This window comes from Amblyomma mixtum, chromosome 10, assembly GCF_055824585.1.
Source record: "Amblyomma mixtum isolate Tamu chromosome 10, ASM5582458v1, whole genome shotgun sequence".
NCBI lineage: Eukaryota > Metazoa > Arthropoda > Arachnida > Ixodida > Ixodidae > Amblyomma > Amblyomma mixtum.
This window is the reverse complement of record NC_143021.1, coordinates 28,357,803-28,374,370: the sequence shown is the minus strand read 5'-3', so window position 1 is coordinate 28,374,370 and position 16,568 is coordinate 28,357,803. Positions and strand designations below refer to the sequence as shown.

General features: G+C 46.8%; 1 protein-coding gene and 2 pseudogenes across 2 annotated transcripts in view; all 3 read left to right on the top strand.

Moving 5' to 3' along the window:
• Positions 1-3,776: 3,776 nt before the first annotated feature.
• Positions 3,777-9,485, top strand: LOC149325460 (uncharacterized; annotated as a pseudogene).
• Positions 9,486-10,062: 577 nt separating this feature from the next.
• Positions 10,063-11,187, top strand: LOC149325459 (uncharacterized; annotated as a pseudogene).
• Positions 11,188-15,808: 4,621 nt separating this feature from the next.
• Positions 15,809-16,568, top strand: part of LOC149325458 (neprilysin-1-like) — a 77,121-nt gene continuing 76,361 nt past the window's right edge. For both annotated transcript variants that reach the window (XM_089562918.1, XM_089562919.1), the window contains exon 1: positions 15,809-15,966. In XM_089562918.1, the coding sequence (XP_089419044.1) occupies positions 15,833-15,966 (134 nt within the window). In that variant the 5' untranslated portion in view covers positions 15,809-15,832. The remainder of the gene's footprint in view (positions 15,967-16,568) is intronic.

Genomic DNA, 16,568 nt, shown 5'->3' with positions numbered 1-16,568 from the left:
CCGTGTCACAGGAGGGGCCTGTGGGGATTTTAAACAGAAGACTCCTCCTACAGTACGGCGAACGACCCCACGACATCGACCAGCACCTGAAAGCCAACGTCCCTTCCTGCTACCTCATCACAACAACCGTCCAGATCGCCGTCGCCCCGTCGGTTGTCTTCCCTATGTTGACAGTCATCCCTCCGGCAGTCCTCTAGTACGCGGCGCGAAAACTGAGGGCGGCGACCTCTGGGGGCAGGGCCGCTGTCGCGCCGCATTTTGAGCATCCTCCGCTCGCCGACTTCACTCTTCATCCCGACCATCCACCCCATGCTCCGACCACCTTCCGATGCCCAGGGAAGCCGTTGGTCGACGCGCCATTGTGACGAACACCGCGACCTTCAAGACGAACTCCTTCCACAATGCATGTTCCAGAAAGTGAGTTCGTTTACGTCGAAATACCAGTCGCCGCTGACAACCACCATGTGACTGCCCTCAAAGATATCGGTGCCGATTTGTCCGTTATGAGTCCTGCCCTTGCTACTCCCCTGAGAAATGTCCCGACACACTAGCATGGATTACAAATACGGACAGCTGGCGGCCATGTGGCGATGCCGCTCGGCGTCTGTACTGATAGGATACTGATTCGCGGCATCATCTTCACTATCTGATTCGCTGTGTTGACTCAGTTCTCCAAGGACCTGATCCTCGGCCTCAATTTTCATCGCGAACATGGTGCTGTCATCGACCTATGCGAACTCATGGTGACATTCCCGATCCCGTGCATTCTAGCCGATGACAGTGAGGCGGGCCCGCCAGTTTTTCGCGTCTCAGGCGATCACAACACTCTGCCTCGGCGTTCCAGCTTGTTTGCTACGGTGGAGTGCGACAACACACGCGCGTCCACCGCCATCGCAGAAGCAAACCTCTCAGTATTGCTCAGCCACCAAGTCTGCGTCGCTCGGGGAGTCTTGGCCCTGCACAATAAAAACGATATAAAAACTCTTTTTATTTAAAAGCGCAATGATTTCAAAGCTTGGATTCTTATAGGTAGGGGAAATAGAGAGGGTGCCTTGGTGGCGTGCGTTTTACCTCTCGCGCACTAAACCCTCGGTTATGCTCCTTAAAGTAATGAGCAGAATATTTCTCATGTATTTATTTTTGCTTGCACATTAATATATACGATGTTTTAACGGAAATATCTTCCATTTTAGTAATGTAAATTTAGAAGTGCAGAGGGAGTGCTAAGAACACTGGCCTTAATCTCTTATAAATTTAATTTCACTCCATGCTCGGTAAAATTGCTTTATCTTTGGACGTAATGTTCGTCCCGAGTTGCTATGTGCTTATAGTTTTGCATAACATAAGACGCTTCTCCATCGTTGTACTTATAATCCCTTAAAATGTTGAAAACTTTCTTCAGGTCAGGAAGCAATCATATCCCCGCCTCCCCCAAAAAAATTGAAGCGCGAAATTTCCAACAACCGGGAACAGCAGTCCAGTGCCATGGTACCACCGGCCTACCTCTCCTCCGTTCCACTCAATAAAATTCCTTTTTTCGAAAAAAAAAGAAAAGAAATATAGTGCTTGTCAATTGAGAATGCCTTTCAATGAGCTTTTACGCGTTTTAGACTGCAATATGTACCGGTGGGTTCTCTTTAGGTTTCTCTGAAGCAAACCATTTTGATTAAGTGTACTCCGGCTAGCAGCCTAATTATTGGAATGAAATCATTCAAACGCCATGCGTATATGCGGGAAAGAGCCAGTAGAACCTTTTCTGCTAAACTGAACGCCTGTTAACAATGGTAAAATTAACAAAAACAAGCACCTTGAGATAACCGAAGGCTTTGGCCGCTACTGACTGCGCCAACATCGAAAACTTCAATCTTTGCTGCAGCGCTGACGATAGGACCTCGTTTGCACTCGCAAGTCCTAGCTTTATATGTTCTGAACCTGATAACGCGTTTGAAATGTCGTTCTCAGGGTCGTGTCCTTTCAGAGGTTTGCTCCAGCGTAAATTCACTTCTTTCACGATACATAAGCTTGGAGCCAACATGTCGGCCATGGTTCAGCCATGCTGACTGTGGTTACAGCCAGAACATGTCCCTTACGTGCGTCAGAGTAGGTGCTTGTATCTAGCAAGATACAAGCACACGTTGTTGCACGTGGCCAGTACGTATCCAGAGGGCGCTTAGTGTAGGCATTTGACGGTAGTCGGTTTGCATGGTACATAGCGTCTGCGGCCGAACTATGCCAGATATGAAGCAGCAGCCAACCACACGAATGTTGTGCAAGTGGCTTTGCAAGAACTGTGGTTCAACTTAGAAAACCTCTTCTCTCTCAGCCGAGCTGCAGGTGCTACCGAGCCAAAGCAATCGTTTTTCTCCCGGTTCTTTGGGAAGAAGCAGGCAGGTGCACCCGCTCCAGCCCCACAGGGAGGTGCTCCAGTGGCCGGTCCCCCCGTCACAGCGTGAGTAGTTGGCAGCAACTTAATACGACATGACATATCATCCCATCTTAACGGGTCGCCGTACACACATCGGATCTGTATCGTCACCAATGAAACCTTGCGCGTGATGCACTACAAATTAAGCGTAGGCTTGCAGCGTTGTTGTGTCTTGTCGCTTTTGTTCTTCCTAGTCTTCTGTGTTCGCCTTTTTTTTCACCTCAAAAGTATGCTGGACAAACTTGGCGAGCATCAAGTTGCACTGAAGTGGTGCGCATGGTGTAGGTTGCGTTTCTATCTACTCTGTACAAATTTTTCTCTCAAAACTAGCAACATATACCTATGAGCGTGGTATGCCATTTTAGTGCAAGGCGCACAGTCGGACGTAAAAAATATTAGCACCAGTGGCGTGCCAACCGAGCGGCAGAGAGCAACGCTCGGCGCTGAGGTTAGAAACGCGGCGTTAACGAAAGTGCCAGGTGTGTTCGCAAATCACGACGAGCGCCAGCCGTGGGATACGATTTTAGCCACTTCGATGACGTCATTTCGCTAATGTTTTTTACTAGCGACTGTAGTACATAGTCTGTGCTGTTTAGCAACTTAGTTATGATTGACGTCGCCTGGCCAAGGCGGATTTAAAATGGTGGCGAAAGGCTGGTCCTAAAAGCGGCTTAGCGCGACTACAGCATAGCCACTGGACGGAGGGTAAACACTCTCTCATAGCCTCAGTCGCTTTGGGACGTTAAACCCCAATAAACCAAACCAAACCATCAAAGAAATTATAAAACTACAAATTGAAATGCTATGCACCGACCAAAACAGAACAAATATTTTAACCCCTTGTTTTATAAAAGAGATGAACTACAAATTGAAATGCTATGCACCGACCAAAAAAGAACAAATATTTTAACCCCTTGTTTTATAAAAGAGATGAGTCCTTTTAATAAAACATGCCAAAATTTGTAATTTCTTGCAAGACTCTTGTTCTGCCCTCTGTGGATTAGTGTGCGGGGCATTGGCAGCGCGACTGTCGCAGGCCTCGTTTTGGCACCCGGCCACGGTGGCCACGGGAGCTTACGAAGCGATTTCTTATCGCCAGCTGCCTGCAATGGCGTGCCTGGTAAAGCGTATAAATTTAGTTCGCCGGTCTTAGATTGCCCTTTTGCGAAGTTTTCGTCGTCTTTGCGCGTCGCTTCTCTGTCACCGTTCGGTAAAATTTGCACCCCGCTGCACCGCTGTGGCAGTTTTCTGGGTTTTGCCGTTTCCTTCGACGTGCGGCCAGTGCGAAGTCTGTTTCCGTCTTTGCATGCTTCGTGCTCTTCTTTTGTAGCGCTTAGCGCTTCATTTCAAGATGAGCTTGCGGCATGTGAAGAAACGATGCTCCGTGGCACATTGCGACAGCGTGGACAGTACCATCGGTGTCACGCTACACCGCTTCCCGCTGGATTTTCACAGGTAAGCTCTTGTCAGTATCGTCTGCTCTATAGGCATGCTTTCGACGGGCTGTTCGCTCCTTTTTCCTAGCTTTAACCAGTTCGTGCGTGCATGGCTTCATGTTTTCGGGATATTTATGTACTACACTGCAGGGCACACACTTTCAGTGCTAAGGTGTTCGAAAGAGGCCCACCATTTGTCTGATTTATAGTGAGTTTCATGCAGCCGATTATCACCAGCGTGAACTTGATACCGGGCTCTCAGGAGCAACCACGTGCCTTCTACTGACCGCAAGGCCAATTTCAAACCAACTGTGCTGCCTGACAGCGCCGAGAATGACATTAATGGGTTTTCCAACGCGGTGAAGCCAATTTGAGGTTCCCTTCGCAATTGGTAGTATCGAAATTCAGCCGCGTGTATGTGCGCGGCCTTGAGGGTGCTTTAAGTGAATTCGCTCAACAGGAGTTACTGCCTGCCTTGGTATTGCTGTCCTGCGTATACATGACCGTCTTGTTAATTTTAAACGCACTTCACTCTCGTAACTCTTAAGCATAGAAAAGCAGCTAGCCGCGTGGCATGAGGACGAGCGTAACCGCAATCTGGGGCGCTGAGAGCTTGGCATGAGCATTTACTACCATAGTTCCGATATAATGAAAGTATAATGTACTGAAGTTGGCAGTGACAGGAATAGTGACGCATTGGAGTATGGAGTATGCGGTATTCCTTACGGCGGAGTTGTGTATAAAGTGCATGTTGCATCACGTCCAGGTGTCGAACATGGGTGCAGTTCTGCCGCAATGTCAGCCTGGAGAAGAAGGCGCCGTGGCAGCTGCGGGACCTGAGGGTTTGCTCCAGGCACTTCGAATCGTCTGTGTATCTGCCGTCAGGACGGCTGCGAAACGATGCTTTGCCTAGTCGAGGAGGCACTGAAGGTAATATTTTATCAAACTTTTATGGTTTACGCCGCTGTTTAAATGCTAACTTTTGTCAAAAAAATGAAACCTTTACTTTTTCTCGTTACCATAAAAAGTCCAGCGTCTTTTTCAAAACGAATTATGTATCTGTATTGTGGCTTTAAAAATCGCAGTAAATTTTCGCCTGCACCCAGCTCTATATTATAATTATTTGAATCAACTAGACGCTCACACAAGGGGGTGCTCCAGCCCCTTAATTTTTGTAAATGTACAGCCTAGCACACTTAGCATGCAATTAGTTTCGTGCTTGTAGTAACCTGACGGCAGAAGATTAGTAGGCAAGGGCTGCTGAAGTGAATTTGCAGGCAACGGGTGCGAAAAAAGTGCACTGACCATGTGAGCACTGTTGCCTGATATTTCCTTTAAACAAGAAGGATAATGGACTTAGGATATTCGGTGGTCTGGTGCGGCAAAGGGCTCCAAAGGACCTTAACGTGAGCCTGTCAGTCTTTCGGGTCAGGCTGTTTGATGCCGCTAGCCACTGCAGGAACGGAAACCAGGCTACTTTGCATGTTTTGCACCAAGTGGGAATTGAATTTTTCCTATTCACCGTGAAACCGGGTCCCGCATGATCTCTAGTGACCGGAGTACATTCTCGTCATCCCTTTGATAGCTCAAAAGAAGTGAGGGGATCAAAAACAAAGGTGACCATGTCCATATAAACCTGGAAAATAAACGCATAAGAGAGCCTTCCTACATGTTTGAATAATTTTAGTTCTTAAAAACTTTGCTTTATTCTATGCACAGAGGTTTTTTTCCATCTTCAGTTTTATCAGATGTAGGGGCAGTCGCCTCCTCAAGCTGCCACTTCGAGCAGCTTTTTGCGACTGCCCCATCCTTATTCCAAGGAAAATAAAGATTTGATTTGATTTGATCAGGATGCAATCTTATGCCGACGTGGGCAAGCTACACTCAACGAAAAGCTTCTCGAGATATTGTGTGTTCATGTATATAGGCGGAAGCCTTTAATGCCTCATCGTTGTAAGTAGAAGTTTTCGACAGAAAATGTCACGCTTTTCAATTGGTCGAAACGGTCGTGACGTCACAGTGCGCGAATTTCAAACGGGGCCAATTGTACTTTGGCTACTAACCATGCAACCAAATAAAATGATTGTATAGTGATGGTCCAAGTTAGTTGGACTTACTTAACCAATTAGCCTAACCAACCTTCCTAGTCAGACCAGATAAATAAATAAAACCGAGTAGGAAATTGGCCGAGCTCGGGAATCGAACCCCGGTCTCCGGAGTGCGAGACGAGCACGCTACCACTCCGCCATGCCAGCTTTTTTTTCCTTTTTTTTTCTTTATTGCCTTCAAAGGCGCGGGAATACAGTGCATTACAACATATGTGACTATTTACATGGCTATTTACATGGCTAAAGCACTCCTCGCTTCCAGCGACCATTCCAACTTCTTCAGTTGTGATAGATTCTGGAAAAGGGATACAATTTCTTCGTCAAAACCTCGGTCTTTTAACACATCGTAAATTTTCAGGACACTCTCAACAAAATATTGGTACACGATCTGGCTCCAGGATCGCAATGGCGATATGCCATGGCACTACGCCACACTGCATGCAAGCCAAGCAGAAAAATGTTGTCATATGGAGCTCCATCGGCTTCGACAGGCAGAAACCTAATGCCGTGCGGAGTGAACGGCAAATCTTTCTTTATGGTTCGCTGGAACACGCCCCAAAAGAAGATTGCATTATTACAGTAGACAAAAACATCGTCAATTGTTTCCTCCTTCCTACACAGAAGGCAATGGGTGCCCCACGGGACGTATATGTCTCTTTCATGTAACCAGCTTTTAACAGGTAAGGTACCTGTGTGCAGCTGAAAGAAGAAAGTTTTTGCTGAAGGCGTTACCCACATTCTTCTTACCCTCTTTAACACATTTTGTCCAGCGATAGCGCTTGCTGGCGCCCACGCCAATTCGAGAATCATCATTACGGACTCCCGAAAAGCATGTGATCATTACTTGGCAGGGGAGATCTCCCCCTTAGCTGCTTGTATTCTAAGACGGACTGCCACTGATCCAACACCCAAAAGAATCATTTCGGCTCCTGGCCACCAGGGCTTAAGAGGTAATGAGACCGCTGACGCGGCTGCCCGAGCGCTTACTCACCGGCCTCCTCATCCCAGCTCTTCTGGCTCGGAGACTAACCAGACGCTGCTGCGATTCCGGGAAATTATAACGCATTATAGCGACATCCACCGCCTTTTCCTGGCCCCTGCAAAGGGGCTGAGTAAGACGGAGGAGTGAACTTTAAGGCGCCTGCAGACAGGTACTCTACTCTGTCCTGCAATCTTAAAGCATTACGATCCTGACACGGATGGGCGATGCCCGCACTGTGGGGAGACCTGTGATATCTTCCACATGGTGTGGGCATGTACTCAAAATCCCCACCTCCCCCCTTCCCCTACCCCATCCAGAGAGGCATGGGAGACTGCCCTCCTCAACTGCTCCTCGCTTGAGTCCCAAAGGGCTCTGGTGAAACGCGCGAGAGACGGGGCATTGTCATGCGGTGTCCCGGACTAGGGACGCCGACCATGTAGCGGGGCCACTCTGTGGCTCCCAAACTCTATTTCACAATTAAAAGTTTTCACCACCACCACCCGGTGACTCCGCCATGCCAGCTCGATGGCTTGGAATGAACTAAGGCGCGTCTAGTGAATACGGCGTCTTCGTTCACTCCCATCTTCCTCCCTTCCCGTTACGGGGAGGTTTAGGTGACCACCGAGATATGAGACACTGATACATTTGCTTTCCTCAAAAACCAATTTACCGACGAGCAAGGCGTAGAACCTTTCCTCAAAAAGCGTTGCATTCAAAGGGCAACGCATTGCGTCGAGCGGGTGGTGGCGTTCCGTGGACCGCCTGGCAGCGCTAAAATAGGCTGTCGCGTTCCACTTCTAAAGGCGAAGCTAAAGCGCCATTAATTGGCAGTTAATTAATGCACCAACATAATGTGAGCTGAGCAATCGCGTAACAGAATGCAGCACTCAGGCTTTCGCCTTTCACCACTTTAGCCGCTAAAGTTCCTCGTAATTATGCATCAAAGCATGGACTGAACGATTATACAAATGCACTAATATATATTTGTGTTGTTGCCTTTTACCTCAATATTCATTCTAGCGAAAGTCAATTTTTATGTGCTTTTCTTTTTTACAATAAGTGCTAACGAATCATCATTCCTGTTGCAACTAAATGCGTAGGTGGACCTGCATAAATCTGGAAGCAATATGGTGCGCATTACTTTATTTGGGAGCTATCGTTGTTTACGTGATAGGTGAATTTCGCACTCTTCAAATTAAAACATAGCATATAAAAATTACAGATGACTTACTTATGCTACACAGCTGCTGATGACATCAAAATAATTTGCCTAACGAATCACGGCGGTAAATAGACTTTTATTTCATTATATAAGCATTTTTTTCTAGAGTGATGTCATATGTGAAACTCATGCAGTGGAATGTATAGTTCTTTGCAAATTATTTACCATAAAGGTACTGAGTTAGTTCTCTTTCCTCTCCGCAATAAATTTGCCATTTCAGACACCTCAAGCGAATGCAACCGCGACGTGGATTGTTCATCTCTGAGCGAAACTTCGGCATCAGTGCGCCGTGCTGGAGAACCAGGTGGGCAGGGTTGCATGCATAACTGGCATGTGTTTTGAAAATGGTGATAATTGAAAGCCAATTTGATTGCTTTCTATGATAGTTGCAGTCTCCGGTGAACATGTTGCCGAGGGGTATACCCAGAGTCAGTCATCCCACTCGCTGCAACTCTTCGAAGAAGGTGGCTGCTCTTTCGTATCTGCTGGAACAGACTGAGGAGGTATGGCTCAGAAATATGCTACAATTTCTCGTCTGTGCGCTGTGCAAATGCAGATGGTGCCAGCTCTACTGGTTCTATGCTGACCGAAGCTTGTTCCAACGGCAATGGATTGATGACGCTTCAATGTAAGTGTTAATTGTGCCTGTGGCGCTTGGTTCTTATTTGTGTATTGTTGGGTTCCTGGCTTCTCGTTCAGAACTGTGCTGTCACTATATTTTGTTCTTTATATTCTCTGGTCGCAGCTGACCACACATATGCAAGAACAAGCACTGATGCAACCGCTTCATCTCTGAAACCTAGCACAGCAGGGGTGGCCACAACACAGTCAGTGAGCGCTGATCTGTCACCATGAGATCCGTTCGGCAGTTCGCCTCTTTCTCATGAAGGTTAGCAATTTTACAACACTTTCACAATATTGCGCACTTCTTGGTGCTGCACGATTACATGCAGCTATGTCTAAACCAGAACGTAGCAACTTGTTGCTCTTCCGTCGATTCTTTAACTTGCAGGATCTTTCACCAGCCCCATCAATGACGGGCGACCCCTTGAGCCAAGCTCAGGCAGCTCCGTATCCGAAACAAGAGGCTGCAAGGCCGGCTGCTTCAGCGCCGTCGCATGAAGACCACTTCTGAATTGGAACAGAGTCTGCGTGAGCATTTAACCGCAGCTGTTGCTGCTTTTAATGAAGCTCAGTGGACGATGCACAATGCCAGCAGGTTTGGTCGTCAATTGTGCAGCCAAAATAAGGCCTTTGCTCCAGGTTTACACTTCCGCAGCCCGAAATGATAGACTTTGCAGGAAACTCCTAAAAGTTCCATCTGTTAGGTCTCTGCAGCGGTGGATTGCACGCGTACCACTCAGGGTTGGATTTTATCCTGAAGTTTTTGATTTGATCGAGGGACAGGCAGCGTCTTTTCCACGACAAGACAGGGCTTGCATTATAATTTTTGATGAAATGCATATTTCACAGGAGCTGTTGTACAACCCAGCGTCTGACAGATAGAAGGCCTTGAAGAGTACATTGCAGTACAAGGTCCAAATTTTGCAAACAAGGCGCTTGTGTTCATGGCGAAATGAATGTGTACGCCGTGGAAGCAGCCTCTTGGCTGTTTCTTTTGGGATAAGGCGGCGCCTGCGACTGTTGTGGATGACCTTCTCTTCGAATTCCACAAATTCTTGGTTGGAGCTGGATTGCAGCCTGTGGATGTGGTTTGTGATCAGGGGAACCAAGATGTTTTTGTTTTCAAACCTTGTGACCCCGAAAAGCCGTACTTAATTGTGAATGATTAACCACATTTCATTATTTTTGATCCACCACATTTGCTCAAGTGCTTGCGCCATATCTTCTTCAAGTACAACTTTAGGGTAGGCAGTGACACAATTAAGAGATCATACATACGACAGGCTTATGAGAAGGATAGAGAAATGCAAATTCGGTCCATCCCACAGCTGAGTGCCCGGCGTTTCAATTTAACGTTTGCTTCCAAGATTTCTCTGAAACTCGCAGCACCGGTATTCAGCAATGAATGCGCTGCTGCAGTGTGCACGTTTGTAACATTCCAGCAATTGTCAGCAGAGGCTATCCACACAGCCAGATTGTTGAGAGAATTGATACTCTTTGACAGTCTAAATATTTCACAAAAGCGGGGAAAGTTTCCGCATAAAGCGTTTTTGGGCGAGTGTATTGCAGTTTTGAAAAACGTAGAAGTTCTATGTGGTGGTGGTGAAAACTTTTATTTCGTGAAATAGAGTTTGGGAGCCACAGAGTGGCCCCGCTGCATGGTCGGCGTCCCTAGTCCGGGACACCGCATGACGAGGCCCCGTCTCTCGCCCGTTTCACCAGAGCCCTTTGGGACTTATGCGAGGAGCAGTTGAGGAGGGCAGTCTCCCATGCCTCTCTGGAAGGGGTAGGGGAAGGGGGGAGGTGGGGATTTTGAGTACATGTCCACACCATGAGGAAGATATCACAGGTCTCCCCACAGTGTGGGCATCGCCCTTCCGTGTTAGGATCGTAATGTTTTATGATTGCAGGACAGAGTAGAGTACCTGTCTGCAGGCGCCTTAAAGTTCTAGGCTGTGCACAGCAGCCTCTTTGCATCCGTGGCTTCTGCCAAACTGAGGGCTGTGCTTCTGTTATGGAACCACCTGGCCTCTGGCTATGGTTTGACATACTTCCTATCCAGACACCTGAACCAGGATGCACTTGAAAACACTTCTTCAATTGTTAGGTCAAATTCCGGATCGAACAGCATCTCGTCTTGGCGGCAGTTTCACGCAGCGTTCGGGCATCTTTTATTTAGCAACCTTTTCAAACTGTCGGAAAGCAGCAACTGCGCTGAAGACATTTCTAGCCTTCTTGCCACTCTCTTAGTTTGTTTTATTAAATCTGCTCCTTCTCTTTGTAGAGCTGCCACATCTTTGCCAGTTGCAGTGGAAGTTTTTCCGTGTGATTATCCATCTGAAATTGCAGAGAACAACATTCTCTCTTTTGCTGGCTGGCTTGCCTACTAGTTTATGAATGACCACAGGTGTGTTACAAGGTCACATACGTGCGAGTTGAGGATCGAAAGCACCGCCTTTGCGATCAAAGCCATGTTCTCTTGTACTGATGTCAAAAATTCTACGAAAAGGATACTTTGTGAGCCTATCGGTTCCTGCACCCTCCTTTGTTTGCTTGCATCAATGCTTGCGAGCAGCTTTTTGTTGCATGTACCTCCAGTATTGTGAAAAAGAACATATAGGGCATGATCTGTGCATGTTGCTTCTTGCAAAGGTATAAAAATTGCTGACTGTGTGTGGGGATGACGTTTCTGGTGATTTGTTTGCCCTGTTCGTCAGGGTGAGGTAGCACTGGCTAGCACGCAGCAAATATCTTGAACTCAAAGTCAAACTACTAAACGGAGAGCTATGAAGCAGGCACTGAGGTTGAGAAAATGAAAACAATGCAGTTGCGAAGCTAGTGGCAGTGTTTTGTGAAGTTCGAGGGTATTTTGCAGCCTGTGCATTTTAGAATCTTTCATCCTTCATTCCACTATGTCACTCTCTTAGGGTAGTATTATGCCATTTGCAACCTGATCAAGATTCCCCTATGTACTTATGCAATATTGTCAGATAAAACTCCATAACGATAATGCGAATGGCTCTCAAAGGAGACCTAGGCAATGGGTCAGCCTAGTTTCCGTGGCGTTGAGGTTCATTTTTCCACCTGCTCGCCAATGTAGTTTCGTACTCGCAGGTATAATGAAATCAACCATTGTCATCATAACTACCACTGAGCACCACTGGCTACCAAGACACCTTTAAGCAGGCTTGTTGCATCTTGGAATTTTTAATAGGATCATTTGCAGCACAACGAAGAACAGAACAACGCTGGACCTTTATCTGGCTATGTTGTCGTGTGCAGTACACTGATTACATCCTTTACTGCCATGTGAATGTCCGTGAAGTTCACTGTAATCTGTAGTCATGTGTGGTTTTGTTGGATTAGAATTTCTTCAAATTGATCCTGTTAACGACTAGAAGTTGCTCTGGAGGTTGTACGCAGGCTCAATGTATGGTGCATGCTCCTGCGTTGAGCAGGTTTGTTGATGCTAAAGCTGGCTATAACAGTCCCCTGCAGATTTAAACACAGCTGTTATATTCTTGCAGCTGAAGAAATGAAATGTGAAGCGTAATCCCAGTGTGCGCCATGGTCTATGTGTTGATGCGCCTACTTATGTCTTGTTTGCCTCAAATGAAGCTGTCGTAGCATTGGTTTCTTTACTTTTCAGTTTCCTATCTTGCAACGTTCGTGGCACTTCAGCGCTTTTACCTATCAGCACTGTAACCATTGAGATGATTAGACAGCTTAAAAAAAGGTACTGCTTGTCCTGCCTGTGACATGAATTTTTGGTTGGTGTGCTGTATGACTGTGTTTGTTTGGTTGCTGTAATAAACCATGAATATGAAAACAATACTTGCCGTACACTCTATAGCGAACTGTGCACTTGAGCCTGCGGTTTGTGTATCATACCTTGCTGTACTCAAAAGTACTAGCACCAGTATTTCCACTACGAATCATGCATGATTAGCCAACGTCTGAAAGGGTTGCCGCCTTTCTATGCTGCCTTTTTTACCAGTCACTTTCATTGGGTTCCCAATTTCACATTAACAAGGCCTTCACTAGCAGGAACTCCAACACATTTGACTGGCAGGGGTTGGTTCGCGCTTAAAGGCAACAACCTTCAAGCGATACAGGCTCGAAAATGCGGTTTCTATAAGAAGACCACTATAAGATGTCCACTAGGAGGTCCAGGAAAAAAAAAAACGAAAGAAATTGAACACCAGGATCACTTTGAAAAACAAGCAAGGGGGTATCAAGAAAGTGAAATGGTTAGAAATATAACAGCAGTTCAAGGACGAATAAGTAGGTGCGTACGCGCTATGCGAAACACATCTGAGGGATCTAGAAGATCCACTGTTAACCGATGGTATGTCTGGGAAGGCAGCAACTCAACAACAACGGACAAGAAGGGAGGAGGGGTAGGTATGCTTGTACATCATGGCACAAATTGACAACGAAAAAAATAAACTTGCAAAGAACACGCTTGAGTAGTCTGGTACTCTTGCCAGTAAAAGGACACGGCTAGCGGTAGTTTATGCAGGAACAGGGGACAAATGTACGCAAGAAAACAAGGATCTAGTTAAGAGTCTCAATGACGATATGCAGCACTTTGGAGACAGTTCCGATGTTATTCTGCTGGTAAACATGACTGGCCACATCGAAGGACTGGATGACTACACAGATTGCAACGGGAAGTTAATGTTAGACTTCTGTGTTTGGCACAACTTAGTTATTGTCACTAGAGAAGCTAAACGCGAGGGCAAACTGCTTGGGAATTCTGTAACAGGCAGACGACCAATGACTATTGCCTAATGTAGCAGGGCATCTATAGAAAGCTCGCAATAAGGGAAATAGATGAAGAGCGGTGGTACAGCCTGAGAAGTGATAGATACAGGTGGAGGCCCTGATGAATAGATAACTGTAGAGAAGCTAAAAAAAAAGAACGAAAAATAACGACCAGCAAATAGCGCTAATAGCAGCCGACATAGACTAAGCAATAGAGAAACGATGATCCCTGAAATTGTGAGATTATAATCACTTAGAACTATTCATCGGTACAAAAACGAAACAAGTAAAACGAGTAAACCGCTGGAGAGGAAAGAGGAAGTCACGAGCCTGGTGGAATGTGGAAATTAAGGAAGCCATCGAACAACAATGGATGGCTTCAAGAGAACACAGAAAAGCAAAGAGGGCGCAGTTACCTAAAGAGGAAATAGGCCAAAAATAGGAATGTTAGCGAAAAAAAAAAGAAAGTGCAGGTCTTTGTCCAGGCTGAAATAAAGCAGTCTTGTGTTCACTGTCTGGTTGAAGTTCGCGGTGCAACTGAAGGTGAACTGAACAAGAAAATTCTAAAACCATTTAATCTGGCTGGGTGAAACGAATCAAAGAAAGCAGCAACAGATTCAAGATGCTGAGAGAAATGTTTATAGTGTCATGACCGGGATGTAAACCAGCCAAAGAGATATTAAGGCGCAGATTTAATCGACCGGGATGATCACGGTGGCGGCAACAGAAGCGGCAATTTCGACGGGTCGTTTGACCCCCAAGATGACCCCACGCTCGGCTCGGTGCCAACGACCTTCGAGAAGCAACCGACGACAGGGGAAGAAAGGGTTCCCCTCGTCTGAAAAAAACCCGGAACGAATCCGAGGAAGCCAGCGCAGCTGCGGCTGCGACGTCATCATGCCACACCTGTGTTCGATGGACGCGAACTGCCAACAGTATGGTCGCCTCGCAGTGCGACAGAGATGTGGACTTATGTTTCCTCCTCGCCAGTTCCCACGTGTGGGCTCTACAACAGGCGTCTTCGTTGGCTGTGTTGTGTAGTGCCGATCTTTTGTGCCACGATGAATTGCCGCCTGGTGAAAGGGTGGAGCCTTGGGCTATTTAACCTGCACCCAAAGTGAGCATGAAGGCTCTGGGCCCTGGGTAAAAGGCTCATCCAGTCGCACGACGTCATGAACTCTTATGATTCCTTGCTCTTCTTTTGTAAATTTATGTAAATAAGTGTCTTAGTTTCTTGCCATTAAACGTGCTTGTTTTCGTATTCCCCAACCATCCGAAGCTTCTGATTTCCTCAGCCCGACGACTCAACACGCTACCAAATGGAGCCCGGGTTCGAGCTTTCCTGTGCGCCACAGCAATAGGGAGACGATTACGATAACATCTCTTATATACAGGCTGAGAATGCAGGCGGTGAAATTAAAATTGCCGAAAATACTTTGGAAATTCTAAAGTGTGCTTGGCGAAAGACTTTGGTCAACCCACTGCCGCTTCTCTGAACCGCTTGGCGCGTGGCGGGCTTCCCGCATGTGCGGTTTTTATTGTGTTTGGCGACTACGGCCGCTTTTTTTATTGTAGTGTTTTAGAGCGCAGCTCTTTGGCGCCCGTTTCGCGGCGTCGCCGTCGCCGTTGCCTGTTCGGCGTTCATTGTGTTCATTGACGTTGGCATTGACGTTTTACATTCCGACCATTTTAAGGAAAGGAAGTGCGCAAACTGGCTCCCTGTGTAGTGAACGCCCGAATCGCGCTGTTGTGTTGATGATGCGGCCGTATGAGCCGTTGCCTAGCAGCCGTCGCGGTGCACACCCGAACCGCACCGTACAGGAAGGGAGGCAATGGGAGATAAAGAAGAAAGACAAAGAGGAGCCGTAGTGAAGAAAATGAAAATTGCACTTGAGGAAAGAAAATTACGCAGTAACTGTCTCGCATGTCTCGGTGGACACCCGTCATCCGTTTGTAGAGGAAGGGAGGATCTAGGAGTGAAAGTAGAAACAGAAAGAGGGGCCGTAATGGGGAAAATAAATTTGAGGAAAGGAAATTACGGAGAAGGTTCGCGCCGCTGTGCGTAGGAGAAGCCACAGTTGGCACGATTTCAGCGCGCGGATGGACACCACGAGCATGTACGGACACCGCGAGCATGAGCCATTAAAGGCTTTCGCATTAATAATTCTCACGTGAGTTATTGATTATATTTATTAACATGCGAGTCTGGGAACCTTCTCATCCAGCGCGGCGGCCGAGGCGACCGCAGCAACACAGGACAAGAGCCGCATGACCGCTGCCAGCAGCTCCAAGGGAGTTGACGCCCAGGACTTGGACATACCGGACGAGCTGGGCTCCACACGCTTGTCGCGCGCCGCACCGCTCGACAAGAAGACGGACAGCGGACAGTCTTCGGATGCCAGGTGCGCCTTGCATGCAGCTCCAACCCGTCTTTGACTCTTTTCCGCGGATATCTTCCGGGCTTCTCTTAAATGAAACGAAAACAAACTTCGTTTTGAACAAGGTGATATATCACTTGGAATACACGGAATCTGTAATGCCGAATACAGCTGGCTAAATTTTTGCAGCCAGTCAAACTCGTTTTTTCGTAAGTTGTTATATTATTTAACCAATTCTTGTTATCGAGTGCTATTCTCTCATCTCAGATAAACGTTTTAATGCTGTGATGTTTTCCACTATCTAATGTATCAGATTTAAATTAGTTCTATTGTCAAACACTCCATAAAAAAATTCAGGGGGCACTTTGACTGTCTAAAGTGCGTAGAGGCGAAAGCGTTTTCCGCACCACTTTGACTGCTTCTGTTGCACTGGTGGCGTCACATGTAATTGAGTACTAATTATTAAGTGATGATAAATCACTAATTAATGGTTAATTGCTGATTAATGCCTGGATACTAATTAACTTCTAATTAATGACGCTTAAGCTTCGCCTTTACGAGTGGAACGCGACAGCGTGTTGTAGCGCTGCCAGGGAGTCCACGGAACGCCACCACCCGTTCGGCGC